This window comes from Vicia villosa, unplaced genomic scaffold, assembly GCF_029867415.1.
Source record: "Vicia villosa cultivar HV-30 ecotype Madison, WI unplaced genomic scaffold, Vvil1.0 ctg.006050F_1_1, whole genome shotgun sequence".
NCBI classification, from domain to species: Eukaryota; Viridiplantae; Streptophyta; class Magnoliopsida; order Fabales; family Fabaceae; genus Vicia; species Vicia villosa.
In genome coordinates, this window is record NW_026706722.1 from 54763 (window position 1) to 66364 (window position 11602).

Below are 11602 nucleotides of genomic sequence, written 5' to 3' on the forward strand. Positions count from 1 at the left end.
TAATATGAACTGTTGTCGATGGGAGAAGACGAAAAGGTTGTAAAGTATGTGTCGAAGGTGTAGAAAATCGTCCATCTCATGAAGAGTTGTAGTGAATCCCTAACTGATAAGATGATAGTTGAGAAGGTAATGCGTACGTTGATCTTTCACTTTGATCAAATTATCGTAGCTATTCAAGAATCCAATCAACTTGAAATCCTAAAACTGGAAGATTTGGTTGGATCGTTTGAAGCGCATGAGATTAGGATTGTTGAAAGGAAAGAAGTTCAAGATTCAGTACAAGATTTTCAGGCTCAGTCATGGAAAAATAATGGTGGTTCCAACAAATTCAAAGTCAAATTTGACGAGACTCGGGGCAAGAATCCTTAGTCGAACCCTCACAAGCAGTAGGTCGAAGATAGAACTTTTGAATCCTCAAAAGTGGAGGAGGAAACTATCGAAAGGACAAAGAAGATAAGAAATTTGTTCAGTGCTATCACTGTGAGAAGTAGGATCACTTTTCTAAACATTATTGGTACAAAAAAGACAATGGAACGTCAAAAGGCATGGATGAATGAGCGAACCTTGCACGCTAAGATTAAAATGATTATGAAGATATGGTGGTTATGGCTGCTGTTGTAGATAACCATGTCAAATCCAAGATCTGGTTTCTCAATTCAGGATGCTCAAATCACATGACTGGTCTAAAGGTGTGGTTGGAAGATTTCGACGAATAAGAGAAGAGTAAGGTAAAACTTGCTGATAATAGTTTGTTGCAAGCAGAAGGTCGAGATATTATGGTTGATGAGAATTTTGCCTAGGATTGGAATTCGAGTAATTCAATCAACAAGTCATTGATGAGCTTTAACTTCGAAGAAGAAACTGTTGAAGTCAAAGTTGATGCAATTGTCGAAACGCCAATGGAAGTCGAAGCAGTTGCCAACATTCTTGACATAGTTGAAGTCGAAGAAGGTGTGACTGCTACAAGCCAAAGACCTAAAAGAACTGGAATTCTTCCAGCAAGACTTCAGGATTATGAAGTAGCTGATGATGATGATGAAGTCACACTAGATGGAGAATTAGTTCATTTTGCTTTACTTGCAGGTGCTGAACCAATCAACTATAGCGAGGGTTTAAAGATTCAACAATGGAAGTTAGCTATGGTAGAAGAGTTACAGGAAATCGAGAGAAATAACACATGGGAGTTATTTGAATTGCCAACACATAATAAAGCTATCAACGTAAAGTGGGTGTTCAAACTGAAACACAATGCCGATAGCAAGACATAAAGCAAGATTAGTAGCTCGAGGATTTCTTCAAAGAGCAGGGTTCAACTATTCTAAAGTATTTGCTCCAGTAGCAAGATTGGAGATAGTTTGACTAGTGGTAGCATTGGCATGCAATCAAGGTTGATCGACATTTCACTTAGATGTGAAGTCAGCATTTATGAATTGTCTTTTAGACGAAGAGGTCTATGTCACACAACCTCCTGGTTTTGTGACTCAGAAGGAAACGAGTAAAGTATATAAGTTGCACAAAGCGCTCTATGGTCTCAAGTAGACACCTAAGGCATGGAATAAGAAGATCGACTCATACTTAGTCGAATTAGGATTTGTCAAATGCAAATCTGAGTATGGTGTCTATGTTCAGGTCATGGCACAAAATATAACAATCATCTGCTTATATGTCGATGACTTGCTGGTAACTGGAAATATCTTGGAGAACTTGTCGAAGTTCAAAGAGATGATGATGAATGAATTTAAAATGTCAGATATGGGAAAATTGTCTTATTTCCTAGGCATGGAATTTTAAATGCCGAAGCCAGGTATGGTGGTACATCAAAGGAAGTTTGTCAAAGAGATACTCAAGAGATTCAATATGGATGATTCGAATCCTACATCCTCACCTGTCAAAACAAACTTGAAGTTGGAGAAGCATGGAGAGGAATACAAAGTTGATGTAACTTCGTTCAAGCAAATTATCGGATTTCTGAGATATGTGTGCAATAGTCGACCTGATATAGATTTCACAGTCAGATTAGTGAGCAGATACATGAGTGAACCAAGAGTGTCACACAAGAAGGTTGCAAGAAGAATTTTAAGATACCTAAAAGGATCGATAGACTATGGAATTCTATTTCAACGAGACTCTGAAGGCGAAGAAGCAACAAATGATGATTGGGACGGAGATAAGGAAGACCGAAGAAGCACAACTGGATATTTCTTTTAAGTATTTGGTGCCCCAATTTCATGGTGTTCGAAGAAACAACTTGTGGTGGCACTATCATTGTGTGAAGCTGAATATATAGCAAGATCCTATGCTACATGTCAAGCAATTTGGATCAGATCAGTACTTGAAGAAATGGAGGTCGAAGTGAAGAAACCTCTTGTGTTGCAAATAATCAACAAGTCAACCATTAATTTGGCGAAGAATCCAGTTCTGCATGGAAGGAGTAAGCATATCGAAGCTAGATTTCACTTCCTGAGGGAAAAGGTAAATCGAGGTGAACTTGAAGTTAGGCATTGCTCGAGTGAAGCACAGTTGGCGGACATTTTCACCAAAGGATTAAAGATCGACAGATTCCTAAATTTGAGAAAGAAATTAAGAATAGTTCAGATTGACTATTTTTAGAGTTGTTCGACAACTTGGATTAAAAGGGGTATGTGGAGATATTATTAATATAATATCAAATATAATCTAATACGATAATATCAAATATAATCCAAGTTGTGTAAGCCCAAGTCTAATCAGGGTTGTATATAAATAGTCATAGTCTGTATCATTATTTGTACAATTCAATTTAATAATATAATCCTTATTTTATTTATTCTCTCTTTCTCTCCTCACTAAAAGTGCCTCACGCACTAACTAAGAATATTGAATTCTATTTTTTCTTTACATGATTTTATCTCTTACTTTTATCATCTAATACGATCAATTGAAGGAATTATCTCAGTATGAAGAAATTTATTAAAACAAAGAAAATGAGATTTTTTTTATAGACTTGTCGCGGGGAAAAATCGTTGTCTTTTTTCGGGATGAGACACCTGATGCCTTCTTTGGGCTCGAGTGCTCAAAAAATGATTTTTCTTTTGTTCCGACCAAACTTTTTATTATTTCCAAAGTAGGAAAAGGAAAAAAGCTGCAATAACCTAAAAGTGGGGGAGAGATCTTTGGGTAAGAGGGTTGGTTATACGAAGGGAAGGTATTAGCACCCAACGTATCTATAGTACTCTATAGGTTTCTTTGTTTTGTTTTTCATTCCATGTTATTGAGAGGTTCTTGTGAAATAGGTGGGACCCAAGGTGTTTGTTTGATTATGCTCGCAAAGATCATCGCGATCCTCTGCATACATATCCCTTAGAGGGAATCAGAGCATCTGTAGCTCGGGGTCTACGGGTGCTAAGGTTTGAATGGTTTTTTTTTGTTTTGTTTTGCTCGCCAAGGATACGACCTTGTGCCTACGTATTCTCAAAGGGATGTTGAGAAAGTCATAGCAATCGTAGTTCCCACTTATGCTAGTGGAAGCAAAGGAAAAGAGACAAATGTCATCTAAATGTTCGATGTATCTAATCTATATCATCACATACATCTGTTTGTTTTTGTTTGAAAATCTTTTCATTATAAGCCCTGGGCCATGCCACTTATGGTGCTTAGAATGATAAAGATGCTTTTCAGCCAGCCTTGTGGCAAAAACTTTCAATGAAGTCAGCCTTGTGACAAAAAGTTTTGATTAATCAGCCAGCCTTGTGGCAAAAGTTTCAATGAAGTCAGCCTTGTGACAAAAACTTTGATTAATCAGCCAGTATGGTGGCAAAAAGGTTTGATTGATTAACCAGCCTTGTGGCAAAAAAAAAAGTTAAGTTGATTGATTGATTGATTGATTGTTTGTGATGATATAGAAGAGATACTCCTATCATAGAGATGATAAATGTCTAATCTCCTAGGGTGTTTTGATTTGGATATTGGGGATGCTTATAAGAAGCCCGTGGGTCCTTGTACGAAGCCCAAGAGGAGGCTATCCGAGGGTCCTTGCATTGTAAGCCCAAGAGGAGGCTATGGGAGGGACAATCCAGGGTCCTTGCATTGTAAGCCCAAGAGGAGGCTATGGGAGGGTCACTCGTTTGTACAAAGCCCAAGGGGAGGCATGGTATAGTTGGTTTGAGCTCTTAGAGCGATTTCACCGGGAAACCATACTCTATGTCCTAACCTAAACTAGGGAGATTCTTTGCACGAAGCCCAATAGGAGGCTATGGGGAACCTAGTGTTGTACTAAGTTGAACAAGTATAAATAACACAATCACAAATATGAACAAGTACGAACAAATATGAACAAGTACATGAACAATTATGAACAGTTATACATATATATGACAAAGTGTGTGTATATAATGGAGTTTATGAAGGAAATATACCTGTAAGCATGATCCATTTGTAAACACGGGGGCTCGGGACTTATACTCGGGGAGAGACCCACTTGAGTTTATTCAAAGCTATGTAAACAGGTATTTACAAGGGGCTTGGGACTTATACCTACATGGAGGCCCATGGTATTTTTGGGAAGATTTAAAGAAAACCTTCATTTTTGATTAGTTATTCAAAATCAAAAATCAAATTGATCGAGGTATGTACAAAAAGGTGAATGTACGATGAAATACCTAATTTCATGTACGGGAATGGGACTTATACCTATGTGGAGGCCCATGTTTTATTTTATAAAACATGGTTGATTGTTTTATTAAAAGACGCGTCGTTTGTTGTTTTGAAAACAGTTGAAAAGTATTGTTTTTTGAAAGAGTTTTCTGTACAAAGAAAAATTGTAAAAAGAAAGAGGAAAGGGACTTATACTCTCTAATATTCGAGAGGCCCACATCGTTTTGAAAATCAATTGATCAATTAAAAAGATTTAATCAATAGTTTCCTTTGAAATCAAAAAGAAATGGTTTATCGTTTTGAAAAGAATTGTGATCGCTTGTTTAAAACGATTTGAATTTTGAAAGAAGTTAGTTTAATCAAGATAAGCAAAAAGATTATACTTAATTAACACTTAGATGATTAGGGTTTGCTCAAAAAATATTTACAAGTGATTATGTTTGAAAATCAAATGAAAAACAATATTTTAAAGTATTAAAAAACACTTAAAAACATGTCATTTTAAACTCAATTAAAAATACATTAAATAAATATATTTTTGTGATTTTTTTTGGATATTCATAAAATACATATATTAAATGAGAAGTGTTTAAAAAATGAAGAAAAAATGAATTAGTTTGGTTAATTAATTAATTAAATGAAGTTTGTGAAGAAAATGAAGAAAAATAGTGTCAAAAAATAAGGTTTGGCCCTGCCAGGGTTTGAACCCACGCCCTAAGGTTCACCACTCAAAACACTTGCCAACTGAGCTGCGCGCGCAGCTTGTTATTCATACGCTTCCAAGATAATATATTTTAAAACAAACATTTGAAAACTTTGAACGAAAATCTGGCGCCAAGAACACACCCTAACTGAAATTCAAAATTCTTCAAAACTGTGTTGTTTTGATCGATCAAAGGGTCTATCTCACTCGGTTTTTCACGAGGAACATGATGGTGTCCTTTAATTTCATTTATTTTTGCTCTAAGATGATTAATTTTCTGATGAACACGAAGAACCCTAATATGACAAATCATTGTGAAATCGTGTATGATCATGATATGATGCAATTGATTGAGGGTTATTATTCAGTGATGGTGCAGAAACAAGATGGTAACTCAGTTTTTCGTTTATGATGCATGTATGATAGAGTTTGAAGTTCATGAGCACTTACCTCAAAAACGGCAAAGCTGGAAATCGAATTTGAGCCTGGAGGTGTTACAGATGTTGTTGCTCAATCTGGACAGCTTCAATGGACCTTATAGAACATGTCTGGATGCTTGGAGTGAATTGAAAACCTCTTGATCACCTTGTGGTACCCGAACTGCAGTTTAGCTCAAGTGAGGATCAAGCTAGTTGATTTTGATGTTTCAGATCATGGACGATGGTTGGAACAGTTCATATAAAGTATATGGAGTGTGTTTGGATGATTAACTTGGACAGATATGGCCTGGTATGAGAATTGATATGTTAAGGCTCATTTTATGCAAACATGGTGGTTGAAGAGTGATTCTGAGATTTAGGTGTTTTTGGGGTGTGTGAGTGGTTCAAACACATCACATTTGATGTTTATGAGTTGCTAGAACCATCACTTTGGCCATAACTTCAAAGGTTTGGAGGTTGAGTTTTCTACCTCTTAGAAACTTAAGAAACTTGCATTCTAAGAAAGAAGAGAGAAAACCTATAATTGTGAGGTTTTGGTGTGATTTGAAGAGTGATTTGCACCTCTATTTATAGGCCATGAGTTCTGAATGCAGAGCTCTTGCAAGTTGATCAAGGAATGGTGATTTGGCATTTGGAGATAAAATGGAATCTTTACATTTAATGCAAAATGGTTAAAGTGACTTAACCATGGTTATTTCTCTAGCTTCTTATCCTCTTCCATTCTGATCTTCTAATCAGAAAATATCTCTCAATTATTGCTTCTATGCATCATTGCTTGGATTATAGGTCATGTAGTCTTGAAACTTAGTGAAAAATGGTGAAAATTCAAGTGAAAAAGTTCACTAATGTCAAAATTCAAAACCATGGCTACACTCCATATTTTTTCATGCTCTTGGACATTTTGGAAAGCTCATATTACACACTTCAAAACCCTAGTTGAAAGTTTCTTCAAGATCTTTAAGGAAGTGGGTGAAAAAGATCCATGAACTTTGAAGAAAGTGAGATTTTAAGTGCATTTTTCAAAAGATGCCAACTTTGAAGCTCCATATCTCTTAAATGGTTGATCTTATGGAAAAAAATTATATGTGTCAAAGTTGTTTATTGGATCAAAATCTACAACTTTCATGTTGGAAGTTTTTTTCAGTTTGTAGGTGAAATTTTGAGTTATTCCCTTCCAAAGTTTTGGAAAAACCATTGAAAAACACTTAGAAATTTTTTCTAAGTATAAAAGTCAAACTTTGACTTTTTGATTCTTGATTGATTTTCTTGATTTTTCTTGATCAAATGACTTCATATATCATATATTGATGATTCAAAACTTCAAAAGTCATGGTTGACCAAAATTCCCCAAAAGTCAATGGTGATCTTGTACAGTTGACTTTTTCAGACGAATCGCGTTTCCGGAGATTTCAAATGAACGAGGCTATCCTTACCAAATGAATGGTATGAATGGATAATATTGAGTTATTGGAAGATCTTGAGCCATGGTTTGAGTTGTGGCACCATGTCCTGATTAAAAAGTCAGTTGTTCAGTGAATTAGGTCAAAAACCCTAATTGTCGACCTGATGAAATTGATGACTGTGGATCTTGAATTGAAATGTAATTTCCATTGGATGTTGTCATAGGGATTATTTGAGGATGATTGAAACATTTTATTGACTTCCTGGGGGTTTTTAGGGTTTCCCAAATGTGATCCCTGATTTTGGTCCCTGATAGTTCAAAACCCTAATCTGATGATTTGAAATTTCACTGTTGATCAATCCTTGTGTAGGAGATGTCTTGAGCCAATGGATTAGGTCAAAATGATGTACTTGGGGTCTTGAGGTCATGTCCCAAGTCATTAGGTCAAATCTTGAGCAAAAGTCAGGAGTATGCTATCTTCAGTCAAAACCTTAATCTGGTTGATTCAAAGTCTTTGAGCTTGTTGAAATGAATCTCTGAGGACCAAATGTTGATTGTTGATGAAGATGATTCATTTGAGATGAAGGGAGAACAAAACCCTAATTGATTGTTGCTTGTACTGATGAGTGATTTCTTGATTAAATCCCTGCTGAGTCACAAGTAACAAACACAAGCTATGCAATTTGTTAGAGATACAAATGATGCATATGCAATGATATGAGGTGGTATCTTAGGTCAAAAATTGGGGTATGACAGATGCCCCTATTTAAGTTTCTTCAACCTGAGACATGAAGATTGAAAATCTTCGTTTTGATAGGGTAGAAGAGACTTAAATATCAGAAGACGCGAATTTTGGACCTAAGATACCAAAATTGCGAATGATGCAAGGATATCTTTACCGAGGGATATCAAAACTGACTCCACTGGGGACACGAGATCGAGAAGGATGTCTCAATCCGTTTTAGGAAGAGAATCCATTTTTTCTTTTTTGGGAAAGCAAGTGTATGCTTCACCGGGGAATGATAGCTTTGTAAGAAAAGCTTACCTATCGACATTATCGACTATCAGCTTGGGGATAGACTTGTTTAATAATGCGAAGGTGGAAGGTGTGAAACCGTATTACCGACTATCAGCATGGTGATAGACTTGACAAGGTAAAAGAGTTTCAAAGGTTCGGTTAATATTACCGACTATCAGCCTTGTGATAGACATGTTGAATAATATAACCAGAACAAAAGGTTACCGACTACCAGCCTCGTGATAGTGGTTTTGAAGACATGATCAATTATCAGCCAAGTGATAAAATGATCCTGGAGACTTTGCTAGGGGAATTACTGGTTATTCAGCCTTGTGAACAGTAATAAGGCCCTGATTTGTCAAATGGTCTTCATGATTGATTTCCTAGAGAGGAAGAATCTTTTGAAAGAAACATAAACTGCTCAGATGATGAGGCTATTGTTTATGGTTCTATTTTTCACGACTCTGTTTGAGGAATCGGAATTTGAATCTTTGGTAAAGACAGGGTTCCAACCAAGAATGAATTGGAAAGAGACAGTCAAACAAGACTTTGTACCCATGAGGAATGAACTCGAATGGGTATTTTCTCCTTTGTTTTGAGAGGAGAAACTAAAGCAACCTTCTTCCACGAGGAATGATCTCAGTGGGGAACTGGAGAAAGAAGATGTTCTTTCTGCTTATGGGTGACAACCTACTGGAGAGATGACACGCCCATACCTGTTTTTTTTCTTTTTTCTTTTTTGCTTTTTCTCTTTTTTTTGGGATAGATATATCCTGAACAAGTGATTTTAGGCAGACATTTGAAAAATGCAATGATGCACAAATGATGCAAATATGTATGAATGATGAATGTCATGAATTTCGCATGCATGCTAACAATACTGACAGACAAAGAAGTATACTGGAGAGGGACCGACGTCGCAATACAACCAGATACTTGGCAAATGTTCTTCAACACGGTGTAGATAACACAGGTGATGAACGGTGTTGCATGCTTTAATCTTCTCTGGGGATGATAAGCATCTTTTCTTATTGAGATGGAAGAACCTCTTCACTGGAGATGGAAAATCTTCGTCACTGGGGATAAAAGACCTTCTTCACTGGGGATAGAAGAGCTTCTTCTATCATAATCTTTGATTCATCCTATGGAGATAGCTGTTGATGTTCCTTCTGTTGTTCACAACTCAAAGGAAAGTTTCGCTTTTATTTTGAAAAAGAAAAGTAAATTCATTTAAAACTTTTTTTTCTTTTTTTTTTCAAAAGTGAATAACACAATTAAAGTGTCATTTTGCAAGCTAAAAGAAATTAGAGATTGCAAACAAAGTGGGCACCAGGCTCAAATTTATTTAATAGGATGGTAATCAGCTAAAGGCGTGATTCCATAGAGTATTTACAAAAGTTGGAAATGGTAATTATGCGGAAAAGGCTACATTGAAAGCAATAACCATTATTCCCCCTAACAACTTTGAGTTCCAACTGTGCTTGTCGCTTCAGATTGGCGATGATTTGATCGAAGATCCTTTGATGAAAAAGACTCTTCAGGTGACGAAGTATGGACTGATGCAGTTACTTTGTCATGAATCCCTAATTTTTGCCTAGATTTCCCTTTCAGGTTTTCAATCTACCAGGATAAATTTTTCTGTTTATTGTCTCTAATTTTTGCCTGGACCGCCCTTTCGGGTTTTCAATCCACCGAGACGCTCATTTTTGCCTAAGTCGCCCTTTGCGGGTTTTCGACTTACCGAGCTGTTCTTTTGTATTTTTTAGACAAAGTATTTCTTGACTGCATCAGCATTCACAGGATGCGGGAGTTCATCACCATCCATGGTTGCAAGAGTCATGGCGCCGCCAGAAAATGTTCTTTTGACAACATACGGGCCTTCGTAATTAGGAGACCATTTGCCCCTAGAATCTGGTTGAAAAGACAAGATCTTTTTAAGCACGAGGTCGCCTTCTTGAAATTCACGAGGTCGAACCTTTTTGTTGAAAGCTTGTTTCATCCTTGCTTGGTATAACTGTCCATGACATAGAGCAGACATACGTTTTTCTTCGATTAAGTTCAACTGATCGTATCTGCTTTGACACCAATCAGCCTCTGATAACTTAGTCTCCATGAGGACTCTCATTGATGGGATTTCAACTTCTACGGGGAGCACAGCTTCCATGCCGTATACTAGAGAAAAGGGAGTTGCCCCTGTTGAAGTACGCACTGAAGTACGGTACCCATGTAAAGCAAATGGCAGCATTTCGTGCCAGTCTTTGTAAGTGACGACCATTTTCTGGACGATCTTCTTAATATTCTTGTTGGCAGCTTCATCGGCGCCGTTCATTTTTGGTCTGTAAGGAGAAGAGTTATGATGCTCAATCTTGAATTCCTCACACAATTCTTTCATCATCTTGTTGTTCAAGTTTGAACCATTGTCAGTAATGATCTTGCTGGGAATACCATATCGGCAAATGATGTTATTCTTGATAAACCTCACAACCACTTGTCTTGTAACATTGGCGTAAGATGCTGCTTCGACCCATTTGGTGAAGTAATCAATAGCTACCAAGATGAAACGATGACCGTTTGAAGCTTTCGGTTCGATCATTCCAATCATGTCGATACCCCACATGGAGAAAGGCCACGGAGATGAGAGAACGTTGAGTAGAGTTGGTGGCACATGGATCTTATCTGCGTAGATCTGGCACTTGTGACATCTCTTCACGTGTTTGTAACAGTCTGATTCCATTGTCAACCAATAGTATCCTGCTCTTAAGATCTTCTTGGTCATTGCATGCCCGTTTGAATGAGTTCCAAAGGACCCTTCATGCACTTCATGCATTAACATGTCTACTTCGTGTCTATCCACGGATCTGAGAAAAACCATGTCGAAGTTTCTTTTGTATAGCACATCTCCGTTCAGGAAGAAACTGCCAGAAAGCCTCCTTAGAGTTTTCTTATCTTTGTTTGATGCCCCAAGCGGGTACTCTTGAGTTTGAAGGAAGCGTTTGATGTCGTGGAACCACGGCTTATCATCGATGACTGCTTCAGTTGCAAATACATAGGCGGGCCTTTCAAGGCGCGTAATTCTGACTTTAGGCATATCGTTCCAATGATTGACTTTGAACATGAAAGATAGAGTAGCCAAGGCGTCTGCCATTCGATTCTGATCTCGAGGTATATGATGCAATTCAACCTTGTTGAAGAAAGTCAACAGACGTCTTGCATAATCTCTGTAAGGAATCAAGCCAGGGTGGTAAGTTTCCCACTTGTCTTTGATTTGGTTGATCACGGGGGCTGAATCTCCATATATGTCGAGGATCTTGATCCTTAAGTCAATGGCTTCTTCGAGACCCATGATACAAGCTTCATATTCTGCGATGTTGTTGGTGCAATCAAATAGCAATCTGGCAGAGAACGGG

The 11602-nt window shown here is 37.3% G+C and overlaps 1 protein-coding gene across 1 annotated transcript; it reads left to right on the plus strand.

The window, feature by feature from the left end:
- The first annotated feature begins 836 nt into the window (after positions 1 to 836).
- LOC131642904 (uncharacterized mitochondrial protein AtMg00810-like) lies at positions 837 to 2208 on the plus strand. Its single transcript, XM_058913067.1, has 4 exons — positions 837 to 951; positions 1084 to 1220; positions 1630 to 1680; positions 1801 to 2208. The coding sequence occupies exons 1-4, from the start codon at positions 837 to 839 to the stop codon at positions 2206 to 2208; spliced, it is 711 nt and encodes a 236-aa protein (XP_058769050.1).
- Positions 2209 to 11602: the final 9394 nt, after the last annotated feature.

What these genes read in the sequence shown, in the direction of transcription:
- LOC131642904 (XM_058913067.1), top strand. Translation starts at nt 837, where the DNA reads ATGAGCTTTAACTTCGAAGAAGAAACTGTTGAAGTCAAAGTTGATGCA. An exon ending in CACATAATAAAGCTATCAAC is followed by an intron (nt 1,221 to 1,629) that starts GTAAAGTGGGTG and finishes GTCTATGTTCAG; the next exon opens with GTCATGGCACAAAATATAAC. An exon ending in TATATGTCGATGACTTGCTG is followed by an intron (nt 1,681 to 1,800) that starts GTAACTGGAAAT and finishes TAAATGCCGAAG; the next exon opens with CCAGGTATGGTGGTACATCA.